General features: G+C 44.0%; 2 protein-coding genes across 10 annotated transcripts in view; both read left to right on the forward strand.

The window, feature by feature from the left end:
- Positions 1 to 18,530, forward strand: part of EVA1C (eva-1 homolog C) — a 108,376-nt gene that overhangs the window by 74,830 nt on the left and 15,016 nt on the right. For 7 of the 9 annotated variants that reach the window (XM_033232311.1, XM_033232308.1, XM_033232315.1 and 4 more), the window contains one exon: positions 15,053 to 15,196. The exons of 1 other annotated variant lie outside the window; for it this stretch is intronic. In XM_033232311.1, the coding sequence (XP_033088202.1) occupies positions 15,053 to 15,196 (144 nt within the window). The remainder of the gene's footprint in view (positions 1 to 15,052; positions 15,197 to 18,530) is intronic. One more of the 9 variants, XM_033232310.1, reaches the window with a different exon arrangement.
- LOC117096724 (exosome complex component RRP40-like) lies at positions 16,580 to 17,558 on the forward strand. Its single transcript, XM_033234134.1, has 2 exons — positions 16,580 to 16,670; positions 16,792 to 17,558. Exons 1-2 carry the CDS (start codon positions 16,580 to 16,582, stop codon positions 17,400 to 17,402), a joined length of 702 nt encoding a protein of 233 aa, XP_033090025.1. The 3' UTR covers positions 17,403 to 17,558.

An 18,530-nucleotide genomic window follows, 5' to 3' on the forward strand; every position in this document is an offset into this window, starting at 1 on the left:
CCGGAGTACTGCACTCCCAGGCAGGCAGGGGAAAGATGGATTTATTCCAAGTCCCTAGTGAGTGACTGGGAAGAGCTGAGCCAGGAACCAGACAGAAGGATGACAGCTTCACTGCTTCCTAACGCCCCTGGAGCAGCCTTTCTCAGCATAGATTCTATCTCACAGATCAGGCACCCCTACAAAATAACGCATTCTAAAGCCAGAGATATGGGATGTTTGCATTATGTCATGTGCCAGGCTGTCCATTTCAGACCATGAATTCATACATTAAGCACTTCGTTGTTGAGTGCCTACTGTGTGCCCAGCACCTGGTCCTTTTTATCAGGCTTGTGGAATGGTACCTTAGCAAAATAGGTCAGAACCTTCATGGATGTAAGACGAGATCAGGTACGTTCAGGGTGGTATGGCTGTAGATGTCCTTCAAGAATATATTCAGATCAAGTGCTTTTATGATAATGTTCCTCACTGTTTGTTTATGTATGTGTGTGTGTGTATGTGTATTTAAATATATTTAAATTGTCCTTCCCTCAAGGGCATTGACTTTCCAATTTTTTAGTGGTTAGCCATAGGTCATTCCTTTCAACTGGACCCCTTCACAGCTCTCCAATGAGTAGAAGAGTTCCCCTAAGACATGAGCTTCCTACATTCCTCTACCTGCCCAGTCCCCAGGGTACCTCCGCCAAACCCCGGGGCTTCCTGGAACATAGTTTGATGTTGATGCTCTTGCAGAAGGAACTACCATTTAATATTTATTGGGGTGGACCAGGCGCAGTGGCTGACACCTGTAATCCCAGCACTTTGAGAGGCCGAGGTGGGTGGGTCACCTTAGGGCCAAGGGTTCGAGACCAGCCTGGCCAAGATAGTGAAACCCCATCTCTACTAAAATCACAAAAATTAGCTGGGTGCAGTGGCACATGCCTGTAATCCCAGCTACTTGGGAGGCTGAGGCAGGAGAATTGCTTGAACCCAGGAGGTGGAGGTTGCAGTGAGTCGAGATCACGCCACTGCACTCCAGCCTGGGTGACAAAGAGAGACTCCATCTCAAAAAAAAAAAAATTATTGGGGTGGACACTGTGCTAACTCATGCAACTCACATGTGTCACCCTGGCCTCTGTTAACCTTTTAAGTTTCCTGGGCTATGAATTCCTCCCCTACTTAGAGACTCTTGCTTCTTTCTCTGGCCCCTTTTTCTCAGCACATGTGTTAGTCTGTGATTTCTACCCTAATCTGTCTTCTGGACAGGCACCTTTGGCCTCCCTAAGACCCAGTGAGCTCCCCCGACTGACCTCCACCCACTGTGTGTGCTTCCATCTGTCCGCCGAGCAGCCACGCTGCTGGAGAAAGTTCCGGCCTCTGCCATCTCCAGAGCCATTACATCCCCACTCACCCACAGGGAGGAGCTAGCCTGTGCCAGACCACAGAAACTTTCGTTGTTTGGCTATTTTTTTACTTCACAAGCGTCGGTAATGTGTTCTCCCCTACAAATCCTTCCAGAGCCCAACCTACACTCTCCCTTGGCCTATTCTAGAAGCATCAAACACATTAGACGCCTGCTTCCTCCTCTGTAGTTGACATTCTCCTCCCCTGACTGTCCACCCTCTTGTTTTCCTCCAAGTGGGCCATGTCTTTCAGATGCTGCAACTGGTCTTGCACACCTGAAACTCACCTGATGTTGATCACTCCCTTTATTTTTTTGAGACAATCTCACTCTGTCCCACAGGCTGGAGTACAGTGGCGCGATCTCCCCTCACTGCAGCCTCCGCCTTCCTGGTTCAAGTGACTCTCCAGAGTGACTGGGATTACAGGTGTGCACCACCATGCCTGGCTAATTTTTTGTATTTTTAGTAGAGATGAGGTTTTGCCATGTTGGCCAGGCTGGTCTCAAACTCCTAACCTCAGGTGATCCACCTGCCTTGGCCTTCCAAAGTGCTTGGATTACAGGCGTGAGCCACTGTGCCTGGCCACTCCCTTTTTATTTTTTTCATTTTGTTTTTCTTCTTTCATGGAGCCCATAGGTCTCTTCTCTCCTTAAGAACTTTCTCTCTCTAATCCCCCTGTCCTGGCTCCTCATGGGCCGGCTCCTCAAGTAGACTCAGAATCCAGATTCCTTAATTTCTTGTTCACCATGGTGCAGACTTGTCTTCTCTCTCTTGCCAAATTGTTTGAGCCCCTGATTCTCGCAATACCTTTTCCCATTCTTGTCTAAGTGGAGACATTATATTTAAGGGCACAGTCTTTAATGTCAACCGGATTGAGGTTCTAGGTCACACACCACCACCAAACATTGAGACCTAAGTGAAGTTACATAGCCTTGCCAAGCCTGCATTTGTCAGGGCAATTAATGTAACTGTTACAGTCACTCAGTGGCTTAACCCAGTAAAGGTTTATTTCTTGGTCAGTTCACAGTCCAGCGAGGCTTAGGTGGTTCTCCTACGCAGCTCGCTTCCAACGACCCAGGGATCCAGGCCTTCTCCACCTTGTAAGGTTTCAGCATAAATAGTCAAAGGACATCATCAGAGACGTACTTTTAGAAGTTGGCTCTGGCAGCATTGTTTGAACCAATCGTCATGAGCAGACAAAGGAAGAAAGAGTGGATGAGGAGCTGTTGATCTTACTGTTGTTGTTTTTTTGTGTTTTTTTTTTTGTTTTGTTTTGTTTTTTGAGAAGGAGTTTCACTCTTTTTGTCCAGGCTGGAGTGCAGTGGCATGATCTTGGCTGACTGCTTCCTGGGTTCAAGCGATTCTCCTGCCTCAGCCACCCAAGTAGCTGGGAGTACAGGTGTGTGCCACCACACCCGGCTAATTTTTGTATTCTTAGTACAGACGGGGGTTTCAGCATGTTGGCCAGGCTGGTCTTGAACTCCTGACCTCAGGTGATCCGCCCGCCTCAGCCTCCCAAAGTGCTGGGATTACAGGCGTGAACCACTGTACCCGGCCCTTACTGTTGTTCTTGACTAACTTCTCCCTCTCCCTGTGTTCAAGTTTTTACCAGGTATTACTGCTTCCTCTATACTCCTGTGAGATATTTCTGACTCTAAACACCCACAAATCTATATTTTTAAATTTCCTCTAATATTATTATTACCTGACTCCTTGCTGCCAACATCTCTGGTCTCATTTAATCCTAAAATTTCTGGAAGAAACACTCTCTTGGAAAAAAGGCCTTACTAGCCCATTTTTACCTTTAAATTATTTAATATATTTGACATACTCAAAATAATATGTGTAACACTTACGTAAGCTGTAAAAGAAGAATACTACAGTGCATTACACTCCACGGAACTAGAATCCTACAAATAACTTGAATCTACTTATGTTTTTCTCCCCCGTCCTAGTCCTGTCCCTTTCAGTGGTAAATACTATATAGAGATTTGTATTTATACAAATATGTTACACATATACTTTTAAATAACTGTTTAGTATTATTTAGTTTTTTTTTTTTTTGCTAATAAAAATGGTGTTGAGGTATTGTAATATAGTAAGAAATACATATTTTGGTCTTCATTCATCTCCTAGTCAGAGATCCTAAAACCTTTGTAATTTCCTCACTTATAAGTGCAATCAGAACATCTTTTGTTACAATATTTAGATTTTGTCCTGGGCTCCTGAAATAGCTCCAGAATGATGAAGATGAAAGGAACGTATTTTGTTATTCATTAAAATTAGCTCCTTTTAACCACACCTGAGTTTATGTTGATGAATGACTTTTGGAAAGCCCCTAATGATGGGGGACTAGTTGTCAAGGGAATGGATTATGTGATTAGAGGGCTGGAACTTAAACCTCACACCCATCCCCTATCTCCCCAAGCAGGAGAAAGAGGCTGGAGGTTGTTGGGTCCATCACTAATGACCAATGACTTAATCAACCATGCCTATATCATGAGACCTCCATAAAAGCCCTCAACAATGGGGCTCAGAGACCTTTCAGCTCAAGAACTCCATGGAGATGCTCAGTGGGTAGAACCTTTAGGCCAGGCAGAGTGACTCATGCCTGTAATCCCAGCACTCTGGGAGGCCAACGGGGTGTGGATCACCTGAAGTCAGGAGTTCGAGACCAGCCCAGCCAACATGGTGACACCCCGTATCTACTAAAAATACAAAAAATTAGCTGGGCATGGTGGTGGATGCCTGTAATCCCAGCTACTCAGGAGGCTGAGGCAGGAGAATTGCTCAAACCCAGGAGGCAGAAGTTGCAATCAGCCAAAATCTCACCATTGCACTCCAGCCTGGGGGACAGAGACTCCATTTCAAAAAAAAAAAAAAAAAAAGAGGGTAGAACCCCCAGCAAGGGCATGGGAGCTCCGTGCCCCATCCCCAAACCTTGCCGTGTGCATCTCTAACATTCGGCTGCTCCTGAGTTGTGTCCTTTGATAATAACTAACAATCTTGTAAGTAAACTGTTTTCCTGAGTTCTGTGAGCCAGTCGTGCAAATTCTGGAACCCAAGAATAACATTGCAGAAACCACTGATTTATAGCTGGTCAGTCAGAGGTCCAGGCTTGCAATTGGCATCTGATGATGGGCTGGGGGGTAGTCTTGTGGGACTGGGCCCTTAGCCTGTGGTATCTGTACTAACTCCAGGTAGTTAGCATCAGAATTTAGATAAATTGTAGGACACACAGTTGGTATTTTCAGGAGCTGGAGAATTATTTCCTTTAGGTCTATACCCAGAAGAGGGATTGCAGGGTCATACAGTAGCTCTATTTTTAATTTCTTTAGGGACTTCCATGCTCTTTTCCGTAATGCCTGCACCAATCTACATTCCCACCAATAGTGTAGCTGGGTTTCCTTTTCTCCACACCCTCTTCAAACACTTATTTCTTGTCTTTGTATTAGAATCCACCCTAACAGGTGTGAGATGATATCTTGTTGTGGCTTTGATTTGTCTTTCCCTGACAATTAGTGATGTTGGGCACATTTCCATATACCTGTTGGCCATTTTTTTTCTTTTTTTTCTTTTTTTTCTTTTTTTAATCTTGAGACAGAGTCTTGCTCTGTTGCCCAGGCTGGAGTGCAGTGGTGCAATCTCAGCTCACTGCAACCTCTGCCTCCCTAGTTCAAGCAATTCTCCTGCCTCAGCCTCCCTAGCAGCTGGGATTACAGGCACATGCCACCACACCTGGCTAATATTTGTGTTTTTATTAGAGACGGAGTTTCACCATGTTGGCCAGGCTGGTCTTGAATTCCTGACCTCAGGCGATCCGCCTGCGTCGGCCTCCTGAAGTGCTGGGATTGTGGGCGTAAGCCACCACGCCAGGCCTGTTGGCCATTTTTATGTCTTTCTTGGAGAGATGTCTATTCAGGTCCTTTGTCCACTTTTTAACTGAGTTATTTGCTTTTTGCAGTTGAGTTGTATAAGTTCCTTATATATTTGACTATTAGCCCCTTATCAGATATAAGGTTTGAGAATATTTTCTCACAATATGTAGGCTGCCTTTTCATTGTGTTGATTGTTTCCTTTATTGTACAGAAGGTTTTTAGCTTGATGTGGTCCCATGTGTTTATTTTTGCTTTTGGTGTCCTAGCTAATAAATCATTGCCAAGACCAAGGTCAAGGAATTTTCCCCGTGGGGTTTCTTCTAGGAGTTTTATGGTTTCCGGTCTTATATTTGGTCTTTAATCCATTTCGTGTTGATTTTTGTGTATGGTGGAAGATAGGGATCAATTTCATTCTTTTTCATGCGGATATTTCATTTTTCCAAAACCCCAACACCATTTATTGAAAAGACTATCCTTTCCCCTTAGTGTCTTCTTGGCCCCCTTGTTGAAAAGTTAGTTGATGGTATATCCTTGGGTTTATTTCTAGGCTTTCTATTCTGTTCCATTAGTCTATGTGTCTGTCTTTATGCCAGTGTCATACTGTTTTGATTACTACAGCTTTGTAGTAGATTTTGTGAGTAAGTAGTGTGATGCTTCCAGTTTTGTTATTTTTGCTCAAGATTGCTTTGGCTATTCATGGTCTTTTGCAGTTCCATATGAATTTCACAATTTTCTATTTCTGTGGAAAATGTCATTGGAATTTTATAGGGATTGCATTGAGCCTGTAGGTCACTTTGGGCAGTATGAACACTATAACAATATAAATTCTTCCAGTCCATAAGCATGGGGTATCTTTTCATTTATTTGTGTCTTGCTCAATTTATTTCATCAATGTGTGTATAGATTTCTGTGTGCAGATCTTTTCACCTCTTTGGTTAAACCTATGCCTTGTAATTTTTTATACTACTGTAAATGGGATCGTTTTCTTGCTTTCTTTTTCAAATAGTTTGTTGTTAGTGTATAGAAAGTACTGATTTTTGTATGATTTTGTATCCTGCAACTTTGCTGAACTTGTTAGTTCTAATAGTTTTTGGTGGAATCTTGAAGATTTTCCAGGTATAAAAAAGCATGTTATCTATAAACAGTGACAGTTTAACTTCATTCTTTCTGATTTAGATGCCTTTTATTTCTTTTTCTTGCCTAAATCCTCTCTGGCTAGGACTTCCAATACTATGTTGAAGAGAAGTGGTGAGAATGGGCACCCTTGATCTTAGAGAAAAAGCTTTCAGCTTTTCACTGTAGAGTATGTTATTAGCTGGACAGTTATCATATATGGCCTCTATTATGTTGAGCTACATTCCTTCTATACCTAATTTGTTGAGAGAAAATTGATGAAGTTTATCTTTACAATTAAGCCTTAGCATTTTACAAATTATGGCAAAAAACACATAACATACAATTTATCATCTTAACCATTTATTTTATTTATTATTATTACTATTTTTTGAGACAGCGTTTCTCTCTTGTCGCCCAGGCTAGAGTGCAGTGGCTCGATCCCTGCTCACTGCAACCTCTGCCTCCTGGGTTCAAGCGATTCTTCTACCTCAGCCTCCTGAGTCGCTGGGATTACAGGCATGTGCCACCACGCCTGGCTAATTCTTGTTTTTTTTTTAGTAGAGATGGGGTTTCACCACATTAGCCAGGCTGGTCTTGAACTCCTAACCTCAGGCAATTCACCTGACTTGGCCTTCCAAAGTGCTGGGATTACAGACATGAGCCTCCACGCCCGGCCTACCATCTTGACCATTTCTAAGTGTACAGTTTGGTCATGTTAGGTATATTCATATTGTTGTGCAACCAATCTCCAGAATTTTTTCATCTTGAAAACCACAACTCAAAACCCATAAAACAACTCCCCATTGCTCCCTCCCTTAGCTCCTGGCACCCACCATTCCATTTTCTGTCTCTATGGATTTCACTACTCTAGGTCCCTCGTATAAGTGGAATCACACAGTATTTGTCTTTTTGTGACTGGCTTATTTCACTTAGCATGTCTTCAAGGTTCATCCACGCTGGAGCATGTGTCAGTTCTGAGGAGTTGGACTTGGTCAGATGGGTGGTGGGGGATCTTAAGCAGGCAGGGAGTGATGAGATTAGAAAGACCACAGTGCCATCAGAAAGTGGGCAAAGGATATGAACAGACACTTCTCAAAAGAAGACATTCATACAGCCGACACATGAAAAAATGCTCATCATCACTCGCCATCAGAGAAATGCAAATCAAAACCACAATGAGATACCATCTCACACCAGTTAGAATGGCAATCATTAAAAAATCAGGAAACAACAGGTGTTGGAGAGGATGTGGAGAAATAGGAACACTTTTTCACTGTTGGTGGGACTGTAAACTAGTTCAACCATTGTGGAAAACTGTGTGGCAATTCCTCAAGGATCTAGAACTAGAAATACCATTTGACCCAGCCATCTCATTACTGGGTATATACCCAAAGGATTATAAATCATGTTGCTATAAAGACACATGCACACGTATGTTCATCGTGGCACTATTCACAGTAGCAAAGACTTGGAATCAACCCAAATGTCCATCTGTGACAGACTGGATTAAGAAAATGTGGCACATATACACCATAGAATACTACGCAGCCATTAAAAAGAATGAGTTCGTGTCCTTTGTAGGGACATGGATGCAGCTAGAAACCATCATTCTCAGCAAACTATGGCAAGAACGGAAAACCAAATACCGCATGTTCTCACTCATAGGTGGGAATTGAACAATGAGATCACTTGGACACAGGAAGGGGAACATCACACACCGGGGCCTATTGTGGGGAGGGGGGAGGGGGAGGGATAGCATTAGGAGATATACCTAATGTAAATGACGAGTTAATGGGTGCAGCACACCAACATGGCACATGTATACATATGTAACAAACCTGCATGTTACGCACATGTACCCTAGAACTTAAAGTATAATAATAATAAAAAGAAAGAAAGAAAGAAAAGAAAGACCACAGTGGAGGGCAAAGGGGAGAGAACCATTTGAAGGGGAGAAAATGGAAGGAAGGAGTCCAGTGAGTCGTTTTTAAGGCTGAATGATACTCCATCCTATGTATATACCATATTTTATTTATCCATTCATCCATCAAAGGACACTTGAGTCTCTTCCACCTCTTGGCTATTGTGAATATGCCGCTATGAACATGGATGTGAAGCCATGGTGTTTTTTTCTCTTGCTTCTGGTTCCATTTTAGTCTCCTTGTATCTCACAGCTGTGGGCTCTCATGCACTCATGTACCCACTGCTAATGAATCCTTCTCCTTTCCTCCTGGATAATCCACTTTAAGACTTTCTTCCACTGAGCAGCTAGCTCCAATGCCTGGTGGTGAAGGCACCAGGAGAAGGCTCTAAGAGCCAAGGAGGAGCTTCAGAAGGGATGGAGGTTACAACCTTCCCTTTGTTCATTCGTCCTGCAATTTTTGAGCATTCACTGAGCATCAGGACCAGTGTAAGTGCTGGGGGCCAGAGCTCCCTGTCTAGTCTGGAGAGAGACAAATGAGCAAGTAAGTAGAGCCATGTGGTGAGAGCAATACACAGAACAGGAGAGGCAGAGAGAAGGAAACAAGTGACTGCCGCCCGGGGGAGATGGCACAACTGAGAAGACAGGGGAGAAGGGGGGTATTTCCTAGCAGGCAGGGTGGCATGTGCAAAGATAAAGAGATGTCAAGAGTCGCAGCCTGGCTTTCGGGGGCTTCTGTGAGACCTACAGGCTGTGACACAGGCTGGGGTGGGAGAATAGCGACTGTGAAGGGGCTAGGAAGGTAGAAAAGGCAAGTCATCTGGGGCCTTGTGCACAGTTCTGAGGAGTCGGATTTGGTCAGATGAGTGATGGGGGATCTTAAGCAGGCAGGGAGGGATGAGATTAAAAGGAGCATAGTGGGCTGGGTGTGGTGGCTCATGCCTGTAATCCCAGCACTTTGGGAGGCTGAGGCAGGTGGATCACCGGCGGTCAGGAGTTCGAGACCAGCCTGGCCAACATGCCAAAACCCTGTCTCTGCTAAAACTACAAATATTAGCCAGGCATGGTGGCGGGCACCTGTAACTACTTGGTCAGCTAGGGCAGGAGAATTGCTCGAACCTGGGAGGCAGAGGTTGCAGTGAGCCAGGATTGCACCACTGCACTGCAGACTGAGTGACAGAGAGAGACTCTGTCTCAAAAAAAAAGGGGGCACAGTGGAGGGCAAAGAGAGAACCATATGAAGGGAAGAAAATGGAGGGAGGGAGTCCAGTTACTAGAACTGCAGCAAAACTGACAGGGCTGGAACTGAAGCTGTGGCAGGAGAGTAGGAGGAAACAATGGATGCAGACTGGATGTGTGGAACCAGAGGTGGTTGGAAAGAGTAAAGGCGATCATTGCACATGGCGGAGTGACCGGAGTGGCCAGCGCTGAAGGCATGATCCTGGCCTCGGCTCTCTGTGGTTTGGTAGTGGCAGGGATGGACTTGGGACTGAATAGACTGTGTAGAAAGGAGAAGAGAGCCCAGACCCAGTGCATTTTGCAGGGCCCTGTACAAAATGAAAATGCAAAGCCCCTTGTTCAAAAACAGATCGAAATTTCTGCCAGGCACAGGAATGAGCTTACTCTGGGTGGGCAGGCCTGCAGAGGAATCAGAGACCACCAGGGTGACGAGCACCAGGGAGCTGAGGTCAGTGAGAAATCCCCCAACAGGGGCATTTAGGCACCAGAAGTTCCAGAGACAGGGAAGGATTAGGATCAGCCCTCGTCTCTTGGATGGGGTGGTGACAGATTCCTGTGATCTTCTCAAAGGGATCAGTTTCAGGGTGTGCGTGGGACAGGGGCACATTGAGGAGGGAGGGGACAGAGTGGGAGGGGAGATGCAGGGAAGGCATAGAGATCCTTTCTAGAAGCCTGACTGAAGGAGAAGCGTAAGGCTGGAGAGAGGTCCTGGGAAATGGGGAGAGCAGTTTTTGTTATTAGAGGGTAGAGGAGTTTGTCATCTATAAGATGTGAACAGACATGCACAGGACTTTGTGTGGCTGGGGTCCCTGCTCCTGTGCCTTCATACTCTCCCTCACCCATCCTTCTTCACAGCACCGGCCCTTGACCTCTCTGGGCATGAACCCCCCACAGGCATTTCCAGATTTGAGCCTTTTCTTCAAAATCTCGGCCCACTTCAAATGCAGGACAGTTTTTCTTTCTCTTCTTCTTCTTTTTTTTAAAATGAATTTATGATCTTGTCCTTCAAACTGCCTACTCTTAACAACTTCCCTCATCTCTCAATAGCACCACTGTTTCCCCAGCCCTGCAGCCTGAGATCTGAAACCATCCTTGAGTCCCTCAGCCACCGTTTCATGGAGACCGGGGTAGTGGGGCTCAGAGATCAACCTGGAGGCCCCACTTTTCTCTAGCTGCGTGAGGTTACTGAACCCCCCTGTGTCTGCTTTCTCAGCCACAAAATCGATGTGTAAATGTGTGTGTGTGCACAAGTGTGTGTGTGTGTGTGTTACAAACAGCCTATCTCATAGGGTAGTTCCCACACCTGGCCCACTGTAGGAGCCTGATAAATAAATATCTGTAGTTATTGGGCTCCTACAGTGAGTGGGCCAGGTGTGGGAATTACATGATGAACAAAACAAAAATAGTCTCTCACTATACAAGTGCTGAGAACAGTGGCTCACATCATTCTACCCGTTATATTATAAGTGAATGGAACTTTGCAAAGTCTCTAAAATTTTCTCCTCTTCCATTCCTTGCTTTTTAAGGCTGTAACTCCCCCCAATGTACATTCTTAAAATTGCTTCCAAACTGCTCTCCTTGCCCTTGGTTCCCGTTTCTCTCCCAGGGAATCCTCTACACTGTCCCCTAAAGACGAGTGTCAGGCCATTTCTTTGAGCTCCCTGTTGCTTGCAGAGTAAAGTCCAAATTCTTTAGCTAAGCCTTTTTTTTTATTTTATTTTATTTTATTATACATTAAGTTCTAGGGTACATGTGCATAACGTGCAGGTTTATTACATATGTATACTTGTGCCATTGTTGGTGTGCTGCACCCATCAACTCGTCAGCACCCATCAATTCATCATTTATATCAGGTATAACTCCCAATGCAATCCCTCCCCTCTCCCCCCTCCCCATGATAGGCCCCGGTGTGTGATGTTCCCCTTCCCGAGTCCAAGTGATCTCATTGTTCAGTTCCCACCTATGAGTGAGAACATGCGGTGTTTGGTTTTCTGTTCTTGTGATAGTTTGCAGAGAATGATGGTTTCCAGCTGCATCCATGTCCCTACAAAGGACGCAAACTCATCCTTTTTTATGGCTGCATAGTATTCCATGGTGTATATGTGCCACATTTTCTTAATCCAGTCTGTCATAGATGGACATTTGGGTTGATTCCAAGTCTTTGCTATTGTGAATAGTGCCGCAATAAACATACGTGTGCCTGTGTCTTTATAGCAGCATGATTTATAATCCTTTGGGTATATACCCAGTAGTGGGATGGCTGGGTCATATGGTACATCCAGTTCTAGATCCTTGAGGAAATGCCATACTGTTTTCCATAATGGTTGAACTAGTTTACAATCCCACCAACAGTGTAAAAGTATTCCTATTTCTCCACATCCTCTCCAACACCTGTTGTTTCCTGACTTTTTAATGATTGCCATTCTAACTGGTGTGAGATGGTATCTCATTGTGGTTTTGATTTGCATTTCTCTGATGGCGAGTGATGGTGAGCATTTTTTCATGTGTCTGTTGGCTGTATGAATGTCTTCTTTTGAGAAATGTCTGTTCATATCCTTTGCCCACTTTTTGATGGGGTTTTTTTTTCTTGTATATTTGTTTGAGTTCTTTGTAGATTCTGGATATTAGCCCTTTGTCAGATGAGTAGATTGCAAAAATTTTCTCCCATTCTGTAGGTTGCCTGTTCACTCTGATGGTAGTTTCTTTTGCTGTGCAGAAGCTCTTTAGTTTAATTAGATCCCATTTGTCAATTTTGGCTTTTGCTGCCATTGCTTTTGGTGTTTTAGACATGAAGTCCTTGCCCATGCCTATGTCCTGAATGGTATTACCTAGGTTTTCTTCTAGGGTTTTTATGGCATTAGGTCTAACATTTAAGTCTCTAATCCATCTTGAATTAATCTTCATATAAGGAGTAAGGAAAGGATCCAGTTTCAGCTTTCTACTTATGGCTAGCCAATTTTCCCAGCACCATTTATTAAATAGGGAATCCTTTCCCCATTTCTTGTTTCTCTCAGGTTTGTCAAAGATCAGATGGCTGTAGATGTGTGGTATTATTTCTGAGGACTCTGTTCTGTTCCATTGGTCTATATCTCTGTTGTGGTACCAGTACCATGCTGTTTTGGTTACTGTAGCCTTGTAGTATAGTTTGAAGTCAGGTAGCGTGATGCCTCCAGCTTTGTCCTTTTGACTTAGGATTGTCTTGGCAATGCGGGCTCTTTTTTGGTTCCATATGAACTTTAAAGCAGTTTTTTCCAATTCTGTGAAGAAACTCATTGGTAGCTTGATGGGGATGGCATTGAATCTATAAATAACCTTGGGCAGTATGGCCATTTTCACGATATTGATTCTTCCTATCCATGAGCATGGTATGTTCTTCCATTTGTTTGTGTCCTCTTTTATTTCACTGAGCAGTGGTTTGTAGTTCTCTTTGAAGAGGTCCTTTACATCCCTTGTAAGTTGGATTCCTAGGTATTTGATTCTCTTTGAAGCAATTGTGAATGGGAGTTCATTCATGATTTGGCTCTGTTTGTCTGTTACTGGTATATAAGAATGCTTGTGATTTTTGCACATTAATTTTGTATCCTGAGACTTACGCTCAATAAATTCGGTATTGATGGAACGTACCTCAAAATAATAAGAGCTATTTATGACAAACCCACAGCTAATATCATACTGAATGAGCAAAAACTGGAAAAATTCCCTTTGAAAACTGGCACAAGACAGGGATGCCCTCTGTCACCACTCCTATTCAACATAGTGTTGGAAGTTCTGGCTAGGGCAATCAGGCAAGAGAAAGAAATCAAGGGTATTCAGTTAGGAAAAGAAGAAGTCAAATTGTCCCTTTTTGCAGATGACATGATTGTATATTTAGAAAACCCCATTGTCTCAGCCCAAAATCTCCTTAAGCTGATAGCTAAGCCTTTGAAAGCGTCTCCGTCTTGTTCCAGTTTACGTTTCCCACTCATTTGCCGTGGTCGCCCCCGCCTACTCCCGCCCTTCCAGCCTGTGGCCAGCCCCTGCAGGGGCTCCTAGCCCACTGCCTTAGTGTTCATGCTTTCTCTCTTGCCTGCCTCTACCCAATTCCTGCTCTTTCTTTCATGATCCAGCCCCTCTGCTCCCACCCACAGCGATCTCTCCGCCTCTGACCTAGCACCTCGTGTCTGCACCATGTCTTGCTGACATTGATTCACTGTTTCCACTACCAGACACCAGTTCTCACATGTGCGTTTTGAGTCTCTAGCTCTATTGCCAATCCTGTGAAAGCAACGTAGGCTTTTCTTTTATTTATTTATTTTTTAGAGACGGAGGCTTGCTCTGTCGCCCAGGCTAGAGTGCATTGGCACGATCTCGGCTCACTGCAACTTCTGCCTCCCAGGTTGAAGCAATTCTCGTGCCTCAGCCTCCCATGTAGCTGGAACTACAGGCACACGCCACCATGCTCGGCTAATTTTTGTATTTTTAGTAGCGATGGGGTTTCGCCATGTTGGCCAGGCTGGTCTCGAATTCCTGACCTCAGGCGATCTTCCCGCCTCCGCCTCCCAAAGTGCTGGGATTACAGGTGTGAGCCACCATGCCTGGTCCTCTTTTTACTGATTTTTCTGATGATACTTAGCACAGTGCCTTATCTGCCATAGATGTTCAATTGATATTTACTGATTTTAATGATGTTGTGCCAGGGTGCCGAAAAACAAATCTTCATGTCAATTAGTTTATTTCATTCATTCATTCATCAGATATTTACTTGGCTCTACAGTGGGCGAGGTGTGGGAATTAGATGATGAACAAAACAGAAATAGTCTCTCCTGGAGCTTATATTCATGTAGAGGAGATTGATTCTCAAAATAAACAAACAAATAAAATATTTCAAAGCGTGGTAAAGGTCATAAAAGAACCAAGAATCTTCATTCAATGCTCTTCATATTTTAACCAGTGCAAAATGAAAATGCAAAGCCCCTTGTTCAAAAATATATCAGAATTTCGACCAGGCACGGTGGCTTACGCCTGTAATCCCAACACTTTGGTAGTCCAAGGCAGGCGGAATGCTTGAGGTCAGGAGTTTGAGACCAGCCTGGCCAACATGGTGAAACCCCGTCTCTACTAAAGAAACAAAAATTAGCTGGGCATAGTGGTGTGTGCCTGGAGTCCCAGCTACTTGGGAGGCTGAAGCAGGAGAATTGCTTGAACCCGTGAGGCAGAGGTTGCAGTGACTGAGATCAAGCCACTGCACTCCAGCCTGTGGGACAGAATGAGAGTCAGTCTCAAAAAAAAAAAGAAAGAAAGAAAAAGAATTTCAAGATGGTGCCAGCAGAGCATTAAACCCAGCTCTGGGACTTCTAGGACAGGATCATGATGCTGGCTCTGCCCATCGTGGGTGCTTTAATGAGACAGAAAATAAACAGAGAAACTCTCCATTTGATTTGAATCCAGCTCCGCATATCTATTTACACAGAATGCTGTAGGCCATGTGGTGGCCCTGTCTGGGATGCAACGTGAAGTTCTGGGTGTTTCCTGCCTTTCAGATTGCTTGTCTTACTCAGCTTCGCAAGTCCTGTCCCGAAGGTGCTATGGGAAGCAGAGATGCAAAGTCATTGTCAACAATCACCATTTTGGAAGCCCCTGTTTGCCAGGTGTGAAAAAATACCTCACTGTGACCTACGCATGTGGTAAGAACACCCCCCTCCCCGACCAGCTGCCTGAAGACCCTGCCTCTTTTGGGGGAGGGTGGTGATCATGTGAACGGCAGGAGTGTGCCCAGAACAAGCCAAACACTGCTCCTCCTGAAGCTGTTTGCTCATCCCAGATATCCAAGAGCCCTTTTTTCTTTCTTATTCTTGTTTATGATATTCATGTCAGATAAGCAATAGAATTTTCTTTGGTCAAAATTTGTGTAAAAGCGCCTTTAGCAATCAGATTGGCAGCCAATGGGAGGGTGGAGAAAGAACAACCAAATAGGGGTAAACTGATGTCACTGAGGACAGTGATTTTCATCTGGGTAAATTTATTGGGATGTCATGTGAGTTCACAGTCGTATTGTGTGTCTCCTATTTAACCTTCCAGTTCTGCTTTTAGCCCCTAAATGACTAACTCGCAGTACTGCCAACAGCTATTTTATCTACATGCCCACAGTGTTGAGTCAACAGATCAAATGCTTACCCTAAAACAATAAAAATTGTTACTTGACAGCATTACTTTGTTTTCCTAATGTCTTTAAATGATAAAATGAAGTGCCTTCTTTGTTTAGATTCTAATTTCATAAAGCCAGTTAAAAGCAAGTCAGCAGTTTATTATTTTCTGAGGATACTGGGATTTCCAGTTTGTAATCCTAATATGTTGACTGTTTTTTTTTTTCCCCCCGAAATGAGCATAAAAGCAAATGAAAAGCAAAGAGCATTATAACTGAAGAATCTGATACCTATTCTCTTGGAAATCTCTTTTTCCCCTGCCAAACATTCCTAGCCATTTTATGTTTGGAACAGCTTTTTTGAGATATAATCCACAGACCATACAATTAACCTGTTAAAGCATACAAATCAGTGGTTTTTAGTATATGCACAGAATTGTGCTACCATCACCACAATCAATTTAAGAACATTCTCATCTCTCCAAAAGACACCCTGTATCCCTTAGCAGTCAGGCCCCCAAATCCACCCATTACACCTGCCCCAGCCCCAGGCAACCCCCATCTACTTTCTGTCTTTATGGATTTGCCTCTTCTAGACATTTCCTAGAAATGGAATCATACGATGTGTGGTGCTTTTTGTCTGGCTTCTTTACTTAGCATCTGTTTTCAAGGTTCGTACATGTTGTAGCATGTCTCCGTACTTTATTCCTTTTTGTGGCATAATAATATTCCATTGCATCTTCAGACTTTTATATCCTGAACTAAAAATGTTGTTCTCTGCAATATCAATGCTACAATAGATATGATGAAGTGACTACATAAATGTATTACCAAAATAATGGCACCTACTCTTACATCACAGGAGGGATGGCTTTACCTGCTCTGTCTTTATTCCTACTGTCATGTCTAAGCAGCTCTAAGTAGCATGGGGTCCATTTTGGCTGAGGTTCCCCCAGAGGCCAAAAAGGTCACTCTGAGTACATCCTTGGATAGTTCATCTGGTAGAGTGGAGGATGGTAAACTGGACATTGGTCACTCTAAGTACATCCTTGGATAGCTCGTCTGGTAGAGTGGAGGACGGTAGACTGGACAGGGGTCACTCTGAGGTTCCAGTAACTTCAGACCTCTTCATCTGAGTGTTGAATAAGAAGCAGGACTTTAGCCTCCATATAAGGTGTAGTTTTGGCTGGGGACCGGGAAAGCTGAGACACTGCTGGGCTGGGGCCGCTGTAGCCCTGGGAACGGAGTATATTCTAGTGAAAGGAGACCAGGTGATTGGCATAGTGACAGCTAAATCTGGAGATGTATTCAGAGTTGATGTTGGAGGGAATGAGCCAGTTTCTTTGTCTTACTTGGCATTTGAAGGTGCAACTAAAAGAAACAGACCAAATGTGCAGGTTGGAGATCTCATCTATGGCCAATTTGTGGTTGCTAATAAAGACATGGAACCAGAGATGGTCTGTATTGACAGCTATGGATGGGGCAATGGAATGAATGTGTTGGACAGGAGGGTCTGCTTTTTAAGGTGGCTGGGCTTCATTAGAAAGCTGTTAGCTCCAGATTGTGAAGTCAAACAGGAAGTGGGAAAACTCTATCCACTGAAAATAGTATTTGGAATGGATGGAAGAACATGGGTTAGGGGAAAAATCATCCAGCAGACTTTAATTTTGGCAAATATTTTAGAAGCTTGTGAATACATGACATGTAATCAAAGAAAACAAATCTTCTCCAGACTGGCAGAAAGTTGATGTAGGTGGACTTTTTTAATGGGTCCGTTGAGCCAAGAAACCATGGGTTTCCTGGGGAAAACTTTTTTCAGGTGAACCTCTCCCCCTTTAGATACTCAGAAGATGAGGTATGAAGGTACATATTATCTTATTAGAGTCTAATTAAAATATTTTTATAAGTAAGTTACTGGTTTTCACCCATACTCTTGTGGGAGAGAAAATCATTACAGAATCATGATGTATTTTTTTATTCTGTACAATAACATTTGCTAAAACATTTTTTTTTAAGGTGTAGTTTCTAGTGTGCTTTCAAGGATGAGGCAAGAACAGTTCCTACAGTTGAGGCTCTTCTTAGCTAATTGTATTAGTCCGTTTTCATGCTGCTGATAAAGACATACCTGAGACTAGGCAATTTACAAAAAAGGGGTTTAATTGGACTTACGGTTCCACATGGCTAGAAGGCCTCACAATCATGGTGGAAGGCAAGGAGGAACAAGTCCCATCTTACATGGATGGAGGCAGGCAAAGAGAGAGCTTGTGCAGAGAAACTCCCATTTTTTAAACCATCAGATCTCTTGAGACCCTTTCACTATCAAGAGAACAGCCCAGGAAAGACCCCCACCCCAAGATTCAATCATCTCCCACAGGGTCCTCCCACCAGGTCCTTCCCACAACACATGGGAATTATGAGATTCGGGTGGGGACATGGAGCCAAACCACATCACTAATGCTGAGATGAAGATGAGCTTTCAGGGCCTGGGGGGTCACATGTCCCAGTTCAAGCTTTTCTTCCTTCTGTCACTCATTCAGCACATTGTTCTTTGTGTCAGGAGCTGTGCTAGGTGCCAGGGATTTTGTAATAAACAAAGAGACTCGGCTGGGCACGGTGGCTCATGCCTGTAATCCCAGCACTTTGGGAGGCCGAGGCAGGCGCATCATCTGAGGTCAGGAGTTCGAGACCAGTCTGGAAAACATGGAGAAACCCCATCTCTACTAAAAATACAAAATTATCTGGGCATGGTGGCGCATGCCTGTAATCCCAGCTACTTGGGACGCTGTGGCAAGGAGAATCACTTGAACCCGGGAGGCGGAGTTGGCAGTGAGCTGAGATCTCGCCACTGTACTCCAATTTGGGTGACAAGGGTGAAA

This window comes from Trachypithecus francoisi, unplaced genomic scaffold (genome assembly GCF_009764315.1).
Source record: "Trachypithecus francoisi isolate TF-2019V2 unplaced genomic scaffold, Tfra_2.0 Lachesis_group14, whole genome shotgun sequence".
Lineage (NCBI taxonomy): Eukaryota > Metazoa > Chordata > Mammalia > Primates > Cercopithecidae > Trachypithecus > Trachypithecus francoisi.

Coding starts and splice junctions, on each gene's coding strand:
- LOC117096724 (XM_033234134.1), top strand. CDS start 16,580: ATGGGGTCCATTTTGGCTGAGGTTCCCCCAGAGGCCAAAAAGGTCACT. Junction 16,671..16,791: donor ATCTGGTAGAGTGGAGGATG/GTAAACTGGACA, acceptor TCTTCATCTGAG/TGTTGAATAAGAAGCAGGAC.